General features: G+C 30.4%; 1 protein-coding gene across 1 annotated transcript; it reads left to right on the top strand.

The window, feature by feature from the left end:
• Positions 1-15,935: 15,935 nt before the first annotated feature.
• LOC114288138 (ethylene-responsive transcription factor CRF4) lies at positions 15,936-17,809 on the top strand. Its single transcript, XM_028231621.2, has one exon. The coding sequence runs from the start codon at positions 16,434-16,436 to the stop codon at positions 17,502-17,504; it is 1,071 nt and encodes a 356-aa protein (XP_028087422.2). The 5' UTR covers positions 15,936-16,433; the 3' UTR covers positions 17,505-17,809.
• Positions 17,810-22,623: the final 4,814 nt, after the last annotated feature.

Below are 22,623 nucleotides of genomic sequence, written 5' to 3'. Positions count from 1 at the left end.
CACACTTTAATAAAACTTAAAAGGTGTGATTAAAAAACATACATCACACCAAAAAAGTGTGATCTTTATCTATATTTGTAGTAGTGCTTTAACTTTTAAAGAGGCTATGTCCAGTCCTGAAGCTCCTTGATGGAAAGAAGCTGTCAACAGTGAAGTTGAATCCATCTTGCAAAATCACACTTGGGAATTTGTGGATTTGCCACCAGGTTGTAAACCTCTTGGGTACAAGTGGATTTTCAAAAGAAAATTGAAAGCGGATGGATCAATAAACAAATACAAGGCAAGACTTGTAGTCAAAGGTTTTAGACAGAAAGAAGGTCTAGATTACTTTGACACATACTCACCGGTTACTAGAATAACATCCATTAGAATGCTAATTGCCGTAGTATCTTTATACAATCTAGAAATTCATCAAATAGATGTTAAAACCGCTTCCTTAAATGGTGAGTTAAATGAAGAAATTTACATAGAACAACCAGAGGGGTTTTCTGTTCCAGGGGAAGAAAAGAAAATGTGTAAATTAGTTAAATCATTGTATGGTTTAAAACAAGCGCCAAAGCAATGGCATGAGAAATTTGACAAGGCAATGATGTCAAATGGATTTAAAATTAATGAGTGTGACAAATGCGTTTATATTAAAAACACAGACAAAGGTTATGTCATTGTATGTCTTTATGTAGATGATATGCTCATCATTGGTAGTAATAATGATATGATTAAAACTACTAAGAAAATGTTGAATAAACATTTTGACATGAAAGACATGGGCATTGCTGATGTAATTCTTGGTATGAAAATTACCAAAACTTCAGAAGGATATGCTTTGTCACAATCTCATTACATTGAGAAAATACTTGACAAATTTAGCAAAGATGATGATCATCTTGCTAGAACACTTGTAGATGTTAATTTGTATCTTTCTAAGAATGTACAGGAAATTATTTCTCAATTAGAGTATGCCCAAATTATTGGAAGCTTAATGTACTTGATGAACTGCACTTGCCCAGATATAGCTTATGCAGTAAGTAAATTAAGTAGATATACGAGTAATCCGGGAGTAGAACACTGGAAAGCAATGATAAGGGTTCTAAGATATCTCCGATTTACTCGTAACATTGGGCTTAATTATACTAGATATCCAACAGTACTTGAAGGATACTATGATGCAAATTGGATATCGGATACTAAAAACTCGAAGTCCACCAGTTGGTATGTCTTTACTCTTGGTAGTGCGGCTTTATCTTGGAAATCTTCCAAACAGACAAGTATTGCTAGGTCTACTATGAAATCAGAATTCATAGCTTTAGACAAAGCAGGAGAAGAGGCAGAATGGCTTCGCCACTTCCTTGAAGATATTCTAATTTGGCCAAAACCGGTGCCTGCTATATGCATACATTGTGATAGTCAATCAGCAATTGATAGAGCACAGAGTCGTATGTATAACGGTAAGTCACGACACATTCGTCATCGACATAACACCGTGAGACAACTACTTTCTAATGGAATTATTTCCATAGAATATGTTAAGTCTAAAGACAACATAGCGGATCCACTAACCAAAGGGTCAGCAAGAGAGTTAGTTGAGAATTCATCGAGAGGAATGGGACTAAAGCCTATTAAATAAGAGTTACCACAACGGTAACCCAACCTAGTTGACTGGAGATCCCAAGATCTAGGTTCAAAGGGACAACCGAGTTGTGAATGACTTAGAAGGATCACTGGGGAGTCTAACTCCTACCCATTTCTATGATGAAATAGTGATGTCTGCAGCGTTTTAGGTTAAGTAAAACTTTTACTGATTCTTATATCTAGGTTAACCCAGTGGAGTATAGCAGGATACTCTTCATAAGAATCACCTATGTGAGTGTGAACTAGGCCGGTTCTATGAGAATTGTGAAGGGTTACAATTTTTTAGAGCACTCATGAAATACCAGGTTGTTCAGGGCCAAAATGAACACAATAGTGAGAACTAAACTGTGTCTGAGAATATACTGTGTGAGTTCTATTGTCTTGGTTTACACAAACGGCTGAACAGTTCAAGACATCATGTTCACTGGTTAGCTAGTAAATCCGATAGTGTCTCACAAGGGAATGTTTAAAGCCAAAAGCTACCTATCATTTGCAGAATATTACCAATTTCTGTACTCTCTGTATTTACATCACGTTGTTGCATTTTCTCTCTGTCAATTTCATTCATGTGGGGGATTGTTGGAAAATTTATAAAGAGGTAGTTGTGAATTGAAATAGACTCCATTTTGAATGAAATGGTGTAACCTTTCATGGTATCTTTTTGTTTTACAGGAAGGGTCAAACCTCCATTTGAATGAAATGGTACAAACCTTTCATGATGTCTCTTTATTTTAAAGGAAGGGGTATGTCCCTTCTTCATACCTTTTCTATTCAAATTGCATAGGTGCCAACAAAGCCTATATAAAGGCAGCCCCATTCCAATTTTGATTGATTCCGAAAATTCATTTTCTTTGCCTTCATTTTGCTCTCTTGCGTCCTTTATTCTTCATATTATTTTAGGAAAAATTTCAGAGAGTTATAGAACACAAGGTTCTGGTTCGTCGAACAAATTTATTTGAAGTGCTACTACAAATTTGTGAAGATCATTGTATCTTGGGAGATAGACGTCACATAACCGTAAGCACCATAGCGGGGCGAATCTGTCTTAAGGACAGAGTGTCACACACTTGACTTGGTCTTAATTTTAATTCGGTTCAATAAATAAATCCGGTATGTTATTTATTTATTTTGTTTGAATTTATTTTAATTTATTTTATTTATACAGAAGATTGTTCCAACATTAATCATTTATCCACGTACTAGAATAAAGTAAGTAATTTCAGTGGTCTATCCCTTTCCAAATATTTTAGAATAAACTACCAATAGGTCTTAATAATTTGATTTAATTCCTATCAAGTCCTACTGAAAATAAGTGCTAGTAAAATCGTCGCTAAAAATAATTTTTTGTGACAATTTTTTGCATATGTTGTTAAAAATTGACAATTACTAACTTCTTTTTTTTTTGTCACGGTTTTTATAAATTGTTACTAAAATTTACAATTAGTGACATTTTTTTAAAACGAATTTTTTAAATTGTCGCTGATAGTTGAAAATTAGTGACTTTTTTGTGACGAATTTTTTAAATTGTATCTAAAACTTATAATTAGTGATAAATTTTGTAACAATTTTCAAACTGTCGTTGAAATTAACAATTAGTGACCCTTTTTAATAGTGTTTGATAAAAATGCCATTAACTATCATAGGACCTATTAGACAATAAATCTACCTATTAGGACCCACACGTAAGCTCCCCAACATTTTAATGATGTTTTTGCTCTTGTTAATTTAATTTAATTTTTTTTTCTTTAGCCATTAAACTTCCTATCAAGTTTGACATAACACTCTCATTGCCTCCAAAAATTAGAAAGAGTACACCAAGTGTTCTAGCCTATGCATGAATTAGATACTTCCAATAATGTTAGGGTTATAAAATGCTACTAAATTTTAGAATCTTGACATTTTGGAAATTTGGTCGCTGTTTATTTTGTTTGGTTTGGTTTTAAAAATCTATTTTTAACAGATTTTTTAAAAAAACTAAAAAAATGGTCATTATTTTCACACAAAAATTTAAAATATCCAAAAATATCATTTTGATATTTATTTTTGTCAAACTAATTTTATTTTTTAATAAAAATTTTTATAAAAAATATTAAAAGTGAACTAAATAGGATGATTGGGGATTTTTCTTTTGAGAAGAAGAAAAGATTCACACGTAAGTAAAATGGGAAGAGTCCAATTTTTTATAACGATTTTGACTAACTACAATCCTTATATAATGAACTTAGACCACACACAAAGGAGGGTTAGTAGCTGTTTTATCACTCTAATCAAGAAGGTCATCTGGGACCTGATGATTTATTCATGATTAACGGACCAAATTGAGAGCAAGTAAAGAACCGAGGGTGGACCTTGGACTTGATGCTTATTGACTTGTACTGTCCTAGTTATGTTCTACCACCAAACCAAACCCCCATACACAACTCTTCTGTCTATTTTTATTGTTTTTTTTTATTTTAAGAATGTATATTAGATTATTTGGTATAATTTTTATGTATAATTTATTAAATAAAAATGACTTCAACAAGTTGATTATGGAATCATTTAAAAGACTTGTGCGGGCCACTGGAGGTTTGCCCGGTCGTTAACTTCAGGGCCCTTAGAATTAGTCTCATACTTCGGCTGTAGGGATACCTGAGTCATAAAAAAAAAAAAAAAATAAGACATAAATGTCAGATAAATGATAAATTTCAAATACAAAAGACTTTTCTATATGTATATGAAATTTATGAACGCTGAAATTTTACTTGGGAATACATACTTTGTGCCCATATATAATTATATTCAAAGGCAAACAAATGTCAATATAGTATGTTACATTACTTACATACATATATAAATAAATAGTAGTAGTAGTGTGATTTGTCGAGCACGATGTAGGGAGATTGGTTGTCTTTTGGGGTTGTGGTTCTCACTTGGCTCAATGGCAGGGCCGGGCTCCAAGATACTCTACCACTCCACCTTCAGTATTGTGTTTGTTTGCTCATGCATCTTAATTACCACTCACTCATTTTTATTTTATTTTTATTTGTTTATATCATCAAAATTTATTTATTTATTTACCAAAAAATGGTAATATATTATTCATCTTTATTATTTTAATAATTATTTCTAAATCAATGAAACAATTATGAGAATCTAAAAAAAATGGTGATAAAACACTTTTGATATATATCTTCTTTTTCTTTTTCTTTTTGTTTTTTCTAAATTAAACACAAAATTCAATGTTTTCTTTAAAACACTCTAAATGTGAAAGTAGTCATATTTTCTCTGATCAGAATGAGTGGTTGAATAATGTGTACCCATGATTATTTGTGAGTGTTTTTATTTTTATTTATTTATTTATTTTTATTTTAATGGATAGGAGCGAAGAAGGGAAAATAAATTTGCTAAGATTCAAATTAAAATATTACTCATAATAAGAGTGCCGCGTTAACTTGGCCAATCCCTTAATTTTATATATGATATTTTATTAACTAAATACACTTTTAGAACACTTGTTAACAAATATATATATATATATATATATATATATATATATTTAATTAAGCAAACACAAACAATCAGAGTCTCTTTTGGATTACATATTTAGCATTATCACAGAAGATTCCTAGAGAAGAGGGGCCGCCACTGAGCTTAGCTATCACTGTAATGGCATCTCAATTATAACCCTCATCACTGTCTTATTAGACAAAAATTCAAGCCAGCTTTTGAAGACAAAATTTCAAACCATTGAATGCAGTGTCGTGAAACAAGGGGTGTATAATTATCTCAACAGTAGTCACATAATAGTGAAAAAGAATATTTAATTAGATACAAAATAGAAAAAAGAAAAAAAGACATTAATCCCTAGCTATAGCTAGCTGGACTTGTATGTTGTGGGTTCTATTTGTCATTTTGTAATTGACATGGCAAAAATGGTTGTTGTATTGTTAATGTCTACCAATTTTTTTTATGAGACATTCAATACATATATGCACACTTCTATTTTAGAGAATTATTTGAAAAAATCAATATAATTGTGTTTTTTCAAGAAAAATGAATAGAATGTAATGTTGTTAACAGTGCATTGATATTGAACGTAAACTCATACTCTACCAAGATGAATGCAATACTGGTTATGTGCACTTTTCTTTGTTTTTAGGATTGACGTTGAAAGCAAAATACTAAAAAAATAATTGTTAGAATGAATAATTAATGTTTGAAAATATGACCAATTATATAGATTCTTAAGGTGGAAAATAAGGGGAAAGACAAAAGTTGACTGTTAAAACACTTGCAAGTCTTGCCTTCTTTCAGGGGATATCCAAGCCCTAACCAAAAGTTTCACACATGGCCAAAAAATTGATCAAGCAAATAACTTGCAAACTGAATTTTTTGTTTTTTTATTTTTGTTTTTTGCTTTTTGTGAAACCAACAAGGATTTGATACATAGCTATCGCGCATGTAAAAGATGACCAACCACAAGATTCTTTAGGTAGAAAATGAAAGGAGTTGACCGTTATAACAATTGCAACACTTGCCTTCTTCTTTTTAAGTCTTGAAAATTCAACGGGTATAACTTGCTCAATTCGCAAAAGAAGATAGATGATAGATTAACAATGCCCAAATAATACACATTAATGTGTGTTTGGGAGGGGAAAGATTGGGTACACACCTAACCTTTGGCATAGTGCACAAAGTGGCTGCCCTGAGACTTGAACCCATAACCTCAATTCGCAAAAGAAGAATTGGAAATATATATTAAATTATGTAATAATTTGACTCAAATTCAGACATCATACCTAATAAATAAATATTTTATTCACCAAATCAATCTCTGGTTTCGAAACCAACAAGTTAAGCAACTAAAAATTATGTCATTTTTTTAGAACCAACAAGAATTTGATATCTAGCAATGGTACTTGTAAAAGATGACTAACCACAAAAGATTCTTTAGTTGGAAATGAAGGAAGAGACCAAAAGTTGACTGTTAAAGCCATCGCAAGTCTTGCCTTCTTTTAGGGGGCACCCAAGACCTAAAAAGTTTAACACATGCCTAAATCATGATCAAAATAACTTATTTTGCAATGAGAATGCTATAATTCAATGAATTATTTATTAGATTTTGTTTATTATTAAGCATAAAAGCAATCGGTCTAATTTAGTGATAAAGAAAATTTAATTAAAAAATGTTTATATATAATCTTCTTTTGACAATCGACGCAGAGGGAAAATGAAATACAAAAATTTTTCTCGAAACAACAATACTTAAACTATGACATCTCACACCTAATAAGAGAGTATTTCATCTGTTAAAAGCAACTTAGGAAACTAAAAATTGTGTCATTTCTTTGAATAAACAAGTATTTGAATCAAATTATGGAGCTAGTAGAAGTCATAAAACTCCTTTCATATGAATACAAATGCATGTGAAGGTACACTGTAAGAGGAGTATAAGTCACTTGATCATGTGTGCTTACTTTCACACAACTATCTCCAATGTCTTTTGAGATTTTACGTTGCAGGCTTGTTAAGCGTGACAACTAGTACTACGTATGAATCTGTTTGTGTTTGGATATAGATTGTCTTTATTTGGCCTTTTGGATGTAAAGAAACAAACTACAACAATTTAAACCAGATATATGTATACACAAACAGGTGATAAGTAAGCCAAAAATTGAGGCAACACGCATATACACAAAAAATAACTCATTGATAACCTAACCGAGAGGGTGAGGGGTTAACTACCAATCATTGAGTGACACGACACAGACAATACTGTAGCTGGAGCTATGGAAGTGTGGATCACAAAAATCTTATTTTTATCAACCAAAAACAAAAAAAAAATTGTTATGAACTTTGAAGGTGAGTGTGTGGTGTGAATTTATAATTAATTCTGAATGTGGGTTAAATCTATAATGATTGGGTATATTTAGTGTAATTTATTGTAAATCAAAAATTGATAATTAGAAAGTAAAAATCAAAAATATTATTTCAAGCTTCTAGATAACTAATTTTTTTAAAAACTTATTTAAGCGATTTTGCCTAATAAAGTCTCCTAAATTAAAATAAGTTATAAGCAGTTTATTTAATCTACACCAAACATCCTCATTGTAGACCATTAATTCATTTTTCTCTATAATTTTTTTTTGGATTTATAATATAATTTTATTTTATTATTGTCAAATGGTGTGGTTGAATGGAATTATAGGAAGGTCATGTGAGGGAAAATCTTGGGTAACAGACAAGACGGCTTCTTTGTTTGATTCGTCGTTTAGGGAATGTTTGGATCTAGTTTGGTGTTTAAGCTATCCACCAATTTTATTAATGTTTTGGCTTTAACGAATTACTTCTAACCCTTATAGTTTACGTTTTGTGTCTGTTTAGTCTTCATAGTTCTGATTGTATTAATTTTACCTTTAAATTATGGAATACTTATTAGTCAGTCTTATTAACTATACTTATTTATCTACAGGTCTTGATTGATAAATTTATCACTATAAAATTATTCACAAAAATAAAAGAGACTAATAAATTTATCACTTGATAAATTTATCAATAAGATTTAATGGGTAATAAGTCTCAAAAGTATGACCTATTAGTAATTCACCCTTCAAATATTTATATTATATCAATTTAATCTAATTGATAATATCTTTTAAAAATTGAACTGAAATCAAGAGGTAAAACTCTCCATTCACTCTCTTCAAAAATTTTGAAGGGTTGATGTCTAATTTGGAATCATCCATTCCCTTTTGAATGGATTGTTTTACTCTTGATTTCTACCTAATATCTTAACGAATATTTTCGATTAGACTAAAATGACACATTGTGAAAAATGAAATAGCACAATTGATATAATTGAAACTACATAGATTGAATTGACATAAAATGCAAATCATAGGGACCAGGGTTAAAATTTGAACTTTTTAAAATTAATAAATGCCAATTTTATTAAATGTTTTATTTTAATTTCATATTAGTTTTGAAATTAATGTAATGAGCTCACTCTTACCGGGCTTGATGTATTTGATTTGGGTCTTATTGTTGTCCAATGCAATTTCTGCTTCCTCTATTCTCCACTTATCACCTGTTCAAAAAAAAAAAAAAAAAAAGAAGGTTAATTTTCTTTTTAGTTCAAGAATCGCCAAACTATTGTCACGTAATTGTTTTGATGAAACATTTTCGAAAATTGCTTTTATTTCCATTAGCTTATATCATTAGTAGTTGAGTTGTAGACACATTGCATAATTTTCAATGCATTGTTGGCAGATTGTCCAAAGATTATAAAATAATGACATTTAAAAGGGTAGCCGTTATTATTATGATTTTAAGAAAATACATAAAAGTTTTTCTTAATTAATATGAGAAATACACACTCTATGCATGCACAACATGGTGATCATTTTATGGTTGAGGCATTTTTATTATAGGTAGTCTCAACAATTGATGTTTTTGTCTCAATTTTGAATTTGTGGAGGGAAAATTAAATGAAAGAGAAAATCATTTTGTTTTTTTTTTTTTTCATAAGTCTTTCTACAAATTCAAATTTGAACATAATTCAAAATAAATAAGCAATTTCAAAATGCATTCAACAATTCATAGGTGTCATGAATTACAAGTAGGCAATTTCAAAAATATAATCAGAGGGAATGTTTCAAGCATGATTAAAAAAAATATTAGGGCAAAAAAAAAAAAAAAGAGGCTAAAACATGTCATTTATAACATTTAGGTAAAGCCACTATAAAGAGTTAATGAAATTCATTTTTGAAAATGCTTTGGAAAAAAGATGAGAGAAGTAACAAAGTAACAATATGACGTGTGTTTCATGTTTTAGAACGAAATTTGGTAACAAATGGAAGGAAAACACAAATGTGTTAAATATTTAGGTTAAAATTTCTTTCTTTTTTCAAAATCCAACATAAAGAATTAGTCTAGAAATACAGAATGTCTATGGACTTAGAAGATTTTTTTTTTCTTTAAACCTCATTAAGAAATCATGTATGTATTCTATATTTCATTCTGCGATCAATTTATAGATTTGTAGTAGATTTGCTAACTTCTTTTTTTTTTTTTTTTTTTTTGTTTGCTTACTTGATAGGCAATGTAATGGTTAAGTAATCCTTTCTTTTAGTATATCATTATATTAAATATCACTAGAATATTTTATCATCATTTTTAGTATGTTGTATATCACTTGAATATTTTGTCTAGATGCATTTTTTTAATTTTGGAACTCTAAACAGGGCTCTAATAACTTGGCAATCAAAAAAAAAAAAAAACACATACACATAAGACACAATCATTACATCATTGTGAGATCCACACCATTAAAATTTTCTAGAGTTCCACAATGAGAGATTCCAATCTTTTTTCATATTTTGTCAAAAGTTTTCACTTCATGATTTGTCATATAGCATGGTCCAACTATTGCAAAGTTCTAAACTTGTATTTAAATTTGGAATATTATATATGCTAAAAAAGTATTTTAAAAAGCACATTAAAAATTGATGTTACACTTTGTCCCAGTGAATGGATCGGACTGGTGCAAGCTCCTCAAGCCCAAGTCTAAATGATCAAGCCCACCGGATAACCTGCAAACAAGTTCAACGGGGAACGGGGTAGTCCCCTAGTGAACTCTCCGACGAGCAAGTCAAGAAGAGAAGTAGAATGTAGAGGGAGAAATTAGAGATAGAAAAGCTTAACCTTCTTCTTGTCTTCAACGTTTGCTTATATCCTTTGCTAATCATTTCGTTGTCTCTTCCGACCTGCCCTCCTCGCCGAAAGTCTATGCTGTAGCTTACCTTGTTCAGGGTAAGGGGGTCCTGTTCCGACGGAGAGGTGTTGTCGTAATAAATGCTGTGATAGGCTGCATTAATGGTGATGTGCAGTAGTAATAACTTTGCAGCTCTTTGTCTGCTGATGTGGCTCGTCCTTCACCTGTCGTGTGTCTGAATGTCATTGGTTCTTTATGTCATGTTGGACTCCAGCTGTCATGGACCTCACTAGCTAGGTTATGCATTGGGCTTCAAGTGATGGGCTTAGATTGTTCATAGTGATTCATGGCCTTTATGGACTTATACACGTCAAAAATAAAATGAACCAGTGGCATAAATTTAAACTTAATGTGGTGTGTTACCTCCAAAATAAATATGATTTATCAAATTTCATTTTCAAAAAACTATTTTATGAAATACCTTTTTCTAAATGTAGGTCTTTTTTTTAAAAAAAAAATTATTTCTATTTGTATAAAAATTAATTATATATAACTGTACTTGAAGAATTGTGTACAATTATGTGTTATTAATTTTTTGTCTTTTAATTTACAAAGTAATCACTTTCGAGAATACTTTGCTCGATCAAACGAATTTAGAAATTTCCAAAAAAATAAATCCCAGAAAATTACTTGATTATTGCAAGGGAATCAATACATTGGTATACACACAGTAGTTGTTATGAGGGTAACCACACTCAATGAGACCAACCCCTGAGATGTCTGCACTGGGCATCATGCTCGATGTGTGCGGTAAAACCAATAAATTTTAGGGCAAATTACATATACACCCCTCCAGGTTTGACAAAATTACAGATACCCCCCTGAGGTTTCGGAAATTACATCCCGCCCCCTGAGGTTTGTATTTTCATAACAATTTACCCCCTGAGGTTTATATTTTATAACAAATTACCCCCTAATTTCTTATGCAAATATAGCATTCAGGGGGGAATTCGTAATTTCTCAAACCTCAGGGGGTATCTGTAATTTTGTCAAACCTGGAGGGGTGTATATGTAATTTGCCCTAAATTTTACAAATTTTACCGGAAATTCAGGTAACTATAATTACGTGCGTTTGTTATAAACGGTAAAGTTTCCCCTCACGCGCTTCTGGATCTGCCCCTTTAAAAAGTATTTTTTTCTATAAAAAAGAAAAAAACCTCTCTCAAGTGATGTTGATTTTGGAATATATTAGGTGATAATGGAAAAAATGAGTAAATGTGTTCACCGTTTGATATAATTTATGTTTCTAATTTAGGCCTTGTTTGGAGAGTATTTTTTGGCTAATTTTTTTTTAAATAAAAAAATAATAAAAGATTACATCGTACACATTAATTAATTATATTTTTTTCACAATTATCTATTCAATTAAAAAATTATTCCGAAATATATGAACTTTTTTCATCTTATAAAAAATTAAAAAATTATTAAAATACCAAGTTCCCGAACGAGATGTTATTAAGCAACAATAATTTAAATAAGTTGAAATAAATTAATTATTTAAATATTAGAAAATAAGTATTTTTAGTTTTTACTTTTTAACTATGAACTTTTAATATATATATAAAAAAATACAATACCCATTATGTTTTGTTAAAATGAGATAAAAATTAACAAAATTTAAAAAATTATTTTTTGCTAATGGATAAACAAAAAAGCATACTTAGGAGGAAGGAATTCATTATCCTAAGGAGGGCTACTTATCTATTGATTTTGGAAGATTGTTATTGGCCATAGACAAACTTGGGATTGTAAGACAAATTGTGAAAGTTTGATGCTCTCACTCTTTTAGGGTGGTTTGAGATGTTGTAAATAAATATATTTTTTTATTTTTATAAAATAAAAAAAATATGTAAAAAAATAAAAAAAGTGGATAAAAAAGTAAGAAATAGATGTTAATAGATGTTGATTGATGTGACCTAAATAAGCATATGTATAAAAAAAAATATAAAGAAATTAGAAAAGCAGAGCAAAACCCAGAGACGTACTGTATCCCAATTTATAAATGGCGGCGAGTTCTTGGTTGGCCGCCACAGTATTTGTAGCTGTTAAAATAAAATAAAATAAAAAGTAAATTTGAAAAAAAAAAAAAAAAACCAACAATTGGAAAGGGATTTTAATTTTAATTTTTTTTTAGAGCGGGAGTAAAGAATTGTTAACACCAGTACTATCACCTTAAAATAATTGAATAGTTTTGTATGATCATTTGATATTGTAAAGATCACAAAACATACTAGTGAGCTATATTTTGTTTATCTCACTAGTAATTTTTTTTTATTATGCAATTGATTCATTGCACAATTGATTTCGGGTATGATGTAAAATATATAGCATTATAGATGAAATGATTTTATGTTACGGCTGTGTCACTTGGCTGAATTGACTTAATGTACCATTTTATTCATTATTTATTATGCGGTAAAAATAAGGAAATTAAGATCACTTGTTCCTTTTAGTTCCCAAAAAAAAAAGAAGAAAAAGATCCCTTGTTCCTTTTGATGTTATTTCTTTGTCATTTTATATTTTATTACTTCACAAGTTATTCGTATTAACAAAAATGGTCTTACCAACTAATAAGATTTAAGAAGATAGTGAACAACATATTATAGGGACAAATGATCAAGATTCAAAGGCTTGTTTGTTTGCTGCTATATAGCAGTTTGGACTGAACTAATAATGAGGAACAGTGAATGAATATCATGTTTGTTTTATTTATGGAGGTCCAGGTTCGTAATCCCTTCGAACTAAGAAAGGTTTTGGCGGAATGGATTATGAGTCTAAGAGAAGAGATGATATTAAAAAATAATCTATTCGACTTAGAGTGTTACCAGTCATTCGAGAGACATCCGGCCAAGTACAAATTTTTTTTTTTAATTTTTAAACATGTTGGACAGCACATTTTGAAATAATATTATTTAATAAATTATGTTTGTTATTAAGTACAAATCATGATTTTTATTTATTTTATTGTTTTATATGAACATAATTTAACAATTCCCATATTATCAACTATGATCAAAATAAATATAATTTTATTTAACTTTTTCACTATTAATTCCACCTATTCCATACCTGAAAATAAATAATTCCAAAAATGCTACCTAAAAAGTCATTTTGTACCTGGTATGATGCATTAATGTCTAGTCATATCAAATTTTAGTCTTCATTTATCCCACACAACAAATATAAAGTCAAAGAGCACATGTGACATACTTATTGTAAAAAGATACTTTCCATAGTCACTATTAAATGGGATATGATACAAACAGAAAATTTATATTAAAAAAATAATTTACAATGAAAAATGCTAACAAATGCATCCATGACGCTTCTTAATATTAGGAAAGTGAAAAAAGTACATTGAAAAACTGTATTAAGATTATAAAATGTTTTAAAATTTATAAAAAAATTATTAAATCTAGCAACAAATGTTTCAAGGTTGATATTTCTTTTGTCTTTTTCTTGTAACCGATTTATAATTTTTAAAATGAATAAAGCTTCCGACCCTCAGTAGAAGTGTTGGGGGTCGTTTGTGATTGACCAAAAAAAAATTGTTTCCTTTTTTTTTTTTTTTTCAACCAATGATGTTGTGACACATCACTGGAGGTTGTCAGTGGGGGTCACCCCACTAGGGATCGGAAGCATGACTGTTTTAAAATATTATTGTCACACTTTTCTTGTAAAAATTTTTTATACAAATTTGTTGCCTATAAATCATTTTCTATTAAATAATGAGTGTTATTACCATGTACCCTTAGACTATATGATAAAGGAAGTTTAAAAGTATTATATATATTTTATTATACTTACTTTGATGCATAGAGTATAAACAAACAAAATATCTCCACATATGTTCTAAGGGCACACATTAACAAAAATTAACATATATTCTAAGGACACACATTAATAAAAAAAAAAATTGAATAATTATCCTTTTATGAAAATAAGGAAGCCTAGTACAATTTCAGACAGCAAACTAGGATGATTAAAATACCCTGGATCAATAAATTGATTAATGGTTAACAGCTGGTAAATTATATTAATGGGTCGGTTTAGGAAAATTGTAAAGGTAGATTTGGACAGAGATTAATGAGTCAAAGGTTACTGTGAATGGCTTTCAAATTTGACCGACATTTTAAAACTGGGCCGAGCATCTTGGGCCTCACGTGAGCAGTCACACATACTTCGAGATTAAGCCATATGCTGACTCAGCACCCATTTGATTTTCATTCATTGGACCAACGTCTTTCATTCGGGGTCCATTCCACTACGTGTCTTAATGTCAACCGCTCATTGGACTGTGGCGGGTTCTAATATTAGCGTCACAGATCATCTCTCTAAAAATCGAGCAAGGATCCTCTAGAGTGATTTTTCCCTAAAGTTTCCTAGAGTGCTACATTGTGTGGTTGAGATTTACTGGCAAGTCACATCAATTTTTCTGATGTGACTTGTCAGTAAATCTCAACCACACAATGTAGTACTCTAGGAAACTTTAGGAAAGTTTCACTCTAGAGGATCCTTGGTGCTAAAAATCAACCATGTGGTGACTCATAAATTCACAATGTGGTCCGGATATGATTTACAAATAGAATTATACGCAATTTGTTATAAGAATGTAATTTAAATGAGTTTATTATATCTTAATATAATTTATAAGTTTATGTTAAATTATTTAGTATAGTTTATTTTTGTAACTTATTAGATAGAGATATTTTAAATTAATTAAAAATTTTAATTATCTAATAAGTAGGAGAGAAGTCCTTCTACTTTTATTTTTTTAATTATTAACTTTTTAACTTACAAAAGTATAATCAAACCAGGGCATTTTTCATAATATTATTGGAAATAAAAGTCATTATAATATTTTTTTTATATATATTTTAAGTTTGGGGGCGTAAAACCTTCCAGAATATTTTGAATAAATTTTCTCTATAAATTTTATGTTTGTCTAGAATTACCTCAACCCCTTTGAAAAGTTGGTAAAAAATTAATTTTTTGATTTTTTTAGGTCAAATTGCCTCTTTATTTTTTTACATAAAAAAGCTAAAGAAGCTATAAAAAAAAGTCAAAAAGTTAGTTTTTTACCAACTTCTCCAAACACCACTTAGTATGATTTGAATAATATGGCAATGGTTGGGTCTTAACTAATAGATATTTAAATTAATTAAAAATTGACATGGAATAATTCATAAATTATATTTTAGGAGTACCAAACCTTTTGTGTGACAAATATGAATAAAGGAAGACAAAAAAAGAAGTGTTCAGATTAGCTCGCTATATTATTTGTACATTATGTCATTCTAATATTAATTGACTAAAAAATGGTTAAATAACTTATTTATTTTGTTAGAAATGATTGAGTGGTTGATGTTGAATTTAAAATAGTTTATTTTTTAAAAGGCAAAATCAACACAATTTGAACTATAAAAATAAAATTAATACCAAAAAAAAAATTACATGAACTATTTTTATAATTTGCAAGAAATTTTGCTAAATAAAGAATATTGTATTAGGTGACATATTTAATGAATATTTCAAAAAATACTAATGGTCTGCATATTTTGGGGTTTCTAATTTCGGCTGCTGGATCCTATAAAATAGCGGTTTCAGTGTTCTCGTCTCCACCGCAAGCCACTGAAACACACTCTGCTTTTCTCTCTCTCTCTCTCTCTCTCTCTCTCGCATCGACTTATCACACTCCTTTCTTTTCTTTCGCTGTGTCTGCTTTCCTCCTAAAATTTTCCCAGAAAATCCTACCAAAACTTTCCCAGAAAACCCAATATCCATTAAGATTCGTGAATATTGGCTGATTACTTACTTTCCTTTGTTGGGTCGATATTGTTTCTCTGTCTGGAACACAATAATCGATCTCTGTTTTCAATTTTCTCTGCGTTTGAATCTTCTGTTTGACGATTCATTTCACTTTCTTCTTCATCTTTATTCCACCTCGTGTTGAGTCTCTCACTTCACTCTCTAAACCCTCTCTCTCTCGCTCGCTTTTTATGGTTTTCAATGCGAATAGTTAGAATCTGAGTGACAAATTGAGAAAGAGATGGATCAGAGTATGTTATGGCCGACCAAATACATCGAGCACCGAACTGTTACTAAAAAGTTTACAAAGCCCCCTAAAAAACCCTCCGATAGCCGGAAAGTACCTGAACACAACTCCTCCGGTACACCGAAACTTGTACGGATTTCGGTTACCGATCCGAACGCTACCGATTCATCGAGCGACGAAGAAGACGAGCTTTTCAGCAGACGGCGTGTGAAGAGGTACGTGAATGAGATTCAAATCGAAACTGTTTGTAAAAACAGTCTGATTATCAAGAAGAATATTCCGGCCAATCGGAAGACAATGAAGAAGCCGGTGTGCTGCGGCGCCGGCGGTGGTGGTGTGAGAAAGTTCCGGGGAGTACGGCAGCGGCCGTGGGGAAAGTGGGCGGCTGAGATTCGAGATCCAGTGAAACGTGTTCGGCTGTGGCTGGGCACTTACGACACTGCCGAGGAGGCTGCGAGGGTTTATGATGACGCGGCGATTAAATTGCGTGGACCGGACGCGCTTACCAACTTTACTTCACCTCTGGCGAAGGAAAGTCCGGAGATTAATATGACGTCAGTTTCCGGCTACGAGTCGGGCGACGAGTCTCATTCTCATTCTCATAGTCTACCTTCTCCCACATCAGTTTTGCGTTCTTTCCGGACTAATGATGAGGAAGCTGAACTTAAGAACCGGTCTAAATCGGGACCGGTTCTCCAAGACATTAAAGGAGCTTATAATTTTCTACTCGACATAGTTAACGAACCGGTTCATGAGCCGGATCAGTGTCCACCACCGGTTCAAGAAGTTGAAGAGTGCCAAGGCGAGACTAATTTTCCTGAGATCGCCGATTATTTGCCCATGGACATACAGTTCCTAGACGATTTCTTTAATTTCGAGTCACCCGAGCCGATTAATTTCGATGACTCGCCGGTTCTCCCTGATAACTTGTTGAGTAGTAACAACAGTGAGATGTTTATCGATTCGGTTCATGATTCTGAATCTTCATCATTGTGGGAAGTTGATGATTTATTTGAAGACCTCGGCGGCGATTTTCTCATCTCCGATCCGCTAATGGCACTATGAGAGTCCGGCACCCTCCGTACACAATGGAGCATTACTGCCGTTGGATTGTCGAATGTTCGCCAAATTTTGTATCAACGGCAGCAAAAAAAATCGGCTTAGATTTTTTAATTTATTTGTTAAAAAATCTGGGTTAAAATTAGCAGAGTAATTAAGATTTTTATGTTGTTACGTTAGCAGAGTAAAAAATCTGAGTTAAGATTTTTATGTTGTTACATTTTTTTTTTCTGGGTTAAATATGTTGTTATATTAAATAAGTCCTGTAAGAGTAATTATTTAATGAGACTATATAGTACGTGCTTAATTTATTTCTTCCCAATGTGTTAATGTTATCATATGGTGTCGTTTCATGTGGAATTGTGTCTGTTAGATTCTTGTAAGTTGGTACTCACAAAATGGCTTTTTATTTAGGAACTGTTTGAATTTTGAAATTTGTTAGTACTTTTGTGAAGGAAATTAAAATAAAATAAAAAAATGAAAGTTAAACAAATAGATCATATTTTATCAAATTTTATTTCACAAAAATATGTATGTAAATCTAAATTATTTCCATAAATTTGTATTTCAATTAAAAATAACTCAAATTGAGATTTATGATACTAATTATGTCACAGATCAATCTAAGAATATATCAATGTCTTCCGACTTGTAAAGTTCTACTTACAATTTTTATTTCCTCATTTTAAATATTTTTTTTTAACTATTAATTTCGTTTGTTTAGTCTTTAAAATTTTTAATTTCTATTCATGTGATCAAATTACAGATAATTATTCAAATCAATAACTCTTGAAACCTAATATAATGAAAAAACTATTATGTCAGAATTTGAGCAATTTATATCCTACAACAAAACACTCATTTTTCTCAGTATCTTATATAAACTACACTCCACAACTTATTTAAAGGCATTTGTTTGTATGATTAAATTTGTCCAAATTACAAAATTATATTTTTACTCATCAAATTAAGATTTAACAATTATTGATTTGCACAATCATCTTGAATTAAACCACATGGATAAAAATAAAAATAAAAATTAGAGATAGTTTAGGAATGAAATAGAAATAGAAAAATTAGTGATAGTTTAGAAAATAAAAGTAAAATAAACCCTTTACTCAAGTGATACAAAATCTATTAAATTTATGTGTCATGCCAAACTAGGGATGGCAATTGGTTAGATGTTTTCAAATTTCACATGTGAATTATTTATTTTAAATTCAGTTATTTTAATGATACAATTTCATACTTACTTTAATTCTAATAATTTTAACTTATCTATCGTAATACTTTATTTTAACCAAATCAATATTTTCCCAAATATTTTTTTATTAAAATCGGATTAAAACAAATACAATCAGGTCAAATGACCAAATTGTCTCTACTCAAAATATAGATTAAAAGTTAAAAAGAAAATTTTGAATTTAGGGTGAATTAAATATATAAATCACATTTCACATATATAGAAGGATTACATGTTTGTGATTTAAATTTGTGTAAAAGAATTGTAAAAACTAGAAGATTGAAAATGGGTAAAGGAGTGGGTTGGGGGTTAAATAAATGAAAAATGTTTGGGAGTTTTAAATTGGGAGTTCTAAAGGAGCTCTAGAGAGTGGTTTCTACTTACTGATGTGATGTTTTGGCTTTAAATTTTTTTTTTTTTTAAATTTTCACCTCATTAATAATCAATTAATGTTCTAAAATTAATGGGATGAATTATTATTGTAAATAAATTAGAAGTGCCAGAGTGGCATTCTTTTTGTCCCACACGCATAGGCGCAATCAGCGGTTGTGTCTGTTTGACCGAGTCGGGTCGGTGCGTGTGTATGGTCGTACCAAATATCGCATTCAAATATCTTTTCTTTTCTTTTTCCTTTTATTAAAGATTTGGTTCAGCTAAACACGTGAGCTTATCAGTCCTTTTTTTTTTTTTTTTTTTTTTTTTTTTTTTTTTTTTTTTTTTTTTTTTTTGGGTTAATTTTATTCATATAATATCACAGGAAACCTCCGTTTCGAAAGTGAGTTGGCTTTTAATTTTATGATTTTTTTTTTACTATTTTAATTTGGGACTAAAAAACTTGATTTGGAACGAGTTTTTAACTTTTTTAGTTTTTTTGACTTTTATTAAGAGAAATAATGTAATGATTATGAGTTAGATGTGATATTTTATCTTATTAGACTAAAAAATCAATTTTATTTTTTGTAGTTATTTTAACTAAAAAAAAGCTCCAAACCTCTCTTCCCAAATGGAGCTAAAATAAGATACATGTAGTTGGAGAAGTTTAAACTATTGACCTGTAGAAATTTTGACTAATGAGACTAATCTCGATGATTGCTAACTAGGCTATTAATAAGGTTTTTTTTTTTTTTTCCTTTCCTTTTTCCTTTTCATTCCTAATATAAAGTATGAAGTGTGCAAAGCCGATTATGCAACAATGCTTATGAAAAAATATAATATATTTAAATTAGCAAAGCGTGAGATTAGATTTCAACTTAATGTGACCAAATTGTTGTAACAAAAAAAAAAAACATAGAAGTTACTATTGAGAGAAGAAATATTTACTACAAATATTTTTCTTCAGGTTGATTTGATCAACACTGTGTATAATAATATAGTTGATTTGATTCATATGTTTTAGTAGAAAATATTGTCTCGCTAAAAATTTCTTAAAATAAATGTACTAATTATTAATCAACATTGTGTATAATAATATAGTTGATTTGATTCATATGTTTTAGTAAAAAATATTGTCTCGCTAAAAATTTCTTAAAATAAATGTACTAATTATTGTATTAAGGATAGGTTGGCAACAGGGATAGAAGTATGGAGCAGGTGGTGGTCGCACTCATAAAATTTTTGTTCAGAAGATATTTTTTTTTCTTCTTAAAAAGAAACCATTTTTGGGGGGTGTTTAACTTTCAGTTTTCATTTTATCTTAACCTAAAAAAATAGGAATAATATCTAGGGGTGTTCAGTTGATATTTCGATCTGTCCAAACTGACCGAATTGAACTAATCCATCGCATTTTGGACGGATAAGTGATGACGAGCGGATGGTTGCGGATTGATTTTTTCTAATCTGTCTAGTTTTGGACATATGGCGGATTTGAGATTCTTTTAGTTACAACTGAACCGCCAAACCGTAAGCATCCCTAGTAATTTGTAAGATTTTGTATTTTCAATTTGTTTAAATATTCTTTGTGTTTTCAATTGAAAAAGAGTTTAGATATTTTATTGTATTTTTAATTTGAATCCTTTTATCAAATAACAAGTGTTGATATTTGATATTTTGTATTGAAAATAATGTTCAATTTTGTCATTTTAAAAAAATCAAATTAAATAGTTTTTAAATAAAATAAAAAAACAGTAATGAAATAGTTTTGATAATGTATGATTTTCTTATATATATTTATTATTGGTATTTGACAATTTACTTGATAATCTTTTGATTATATTGAGTTGAATTATTATTCAAAAAAAAAAAAATATTGACAAGTTGTTGTATTATATTCAAAATTTGTAAAATTTTAAACCGTTAAATCGATTCGCATCTATCTGTTAATCTACTTGATCCGCATCCCCCAATCCGACGGACGGAGATGCGCATTGATTTTTTTCAATCCGCCAATCCGGCTGATGGATAGCGGATTGGAGATTTTCCTGTCGCAATCGAATCGCAAACATTCCTGATAATATCTCTCAAAAAGTATTTTTGACTTGAACAAACGGAGAGTGCACGAGTTCAATTTTTGTTGGCCATTAATTGGTTTGCAAAATTTGTAATATACAGATTTTTTTTTTTCTTTTTCCATCCCTAGATGAAGGAAAACAGAGAATGAAGAGAAAGCAAAACAAACAAACTAACAAAAATAATGAAGATGAATAAAATTGCAAAAACGTGCATCAAATTGTAAACAAAGACAACTTTATCTCAAACATGACTGACTATCTGTTGACAAATTGTAAATGGACAGTTTAGTTTTATGGATAAAAATATTTCAACGCATGATGCCCAATTAAAAGACTAGAAAAAGCTTGATGAAGGGGACCTCTAATATTGTTGTCATCAAAATGAATCACATACATACATGTGGGTATATATATGTACTAGTTTTTTTTATTTAGAGGGTATATATGTGCTCATAGTTGTGTCTCCACCAAAGTGGATGGGGAAAAGTTGGAATTGTCATTCTTAGGGCTTATTGAATCTTTTAGAGATAGTGGATATAAATTGGAAATTAAGAACATGTTTAGATTAATTGGTCAAATTATAAAATTGATTGGATTATGTCAAGGAAGAGCTAATTGGAGGTAATTTCAAGCTCTCGTGAGCCTATCGTGAGGCTCATCTCGATTATTCAAATAGCTCACATTATAAAAACAATTAAGAAGATTATCCTCACAAAAATTTAATTGTTTGGACAACAATAACCATATGATTATATCACAATTGTTATAAAAATAAAAATAATAAATAGATAGCAATTGTAATTTTCAAAATAGATCATCCATTATTTTAAAGAGAAATGTAATCTAATAATATGTCTACAATTATTCGATCCAATATTTGATTCATCAAGAATTCTCTACCAAAAAATGATCAAATTTGAATATTATGAACCAATTTATTTTTCTTTTTGCTTTACATCCATAAATGTAAGATTTCCCTGAGGAAAAGGAAGAATCAAATTCCTACTATTTTAGCAAGTTAGCAAACAAGATTAATATTAATGGATATTTAATGATTTTCCATAAGCTTGAATCCCAAATCTCACCCAAGAAATCAAGGGAAAAAATATTCTTTTTTTTTTTGCAAGGTAGAAAAAGGATGCGATGAGGTGTCGTCACTGTATCTGTAGGCTCAGGCCCTCGGATAACTGGTTGCCAGCCTGATTTAACCCAATCCATAGGAAGGAACCGACCATCGAGGCACCAGCATAACTCAACCATACACCACAGACGATCCTAAGATTCGATCGGAATACAGAGTGAAGTCTCCGCAGAGAATTACTGGAATTACCTAACATTTCGCTCTCCCTAAGAGTCGAACCTGGGTCACGCCTATGGAAAAAGATGTATTTTCCACTGGGCCACCACCCGGTGGTTAAAGGAAAAAATTACTTGA

This window comes from Camellia sinensis, chromosome 8 (genome assembly GCF_055761805.1).
Source record: "Camellia sinensis isolate YWXY chromosome 8, ASM5576180v1, whole genome shotgun sequence".
NCBI lineage: Eukaryota > Viridiplantae > Streptophyta > Magnoliopsida > Ericales > Theaceae > Camellia > Camellia sinensis.
Note: the sequence above shows the minus strand (reverse complement) of the source record. Positions and strands in the feature narration are given on the sequence as shown.

Bases quoted from the DNA above. Each gene is read 5' to 3' on its own strand.
- LOC114288138 (XM_028231621.2), top strand. From the start codon at position 16,434: ATGGATCAGAGTATGTTATGGCCGACCAAATACATCGAGCACCGAACT.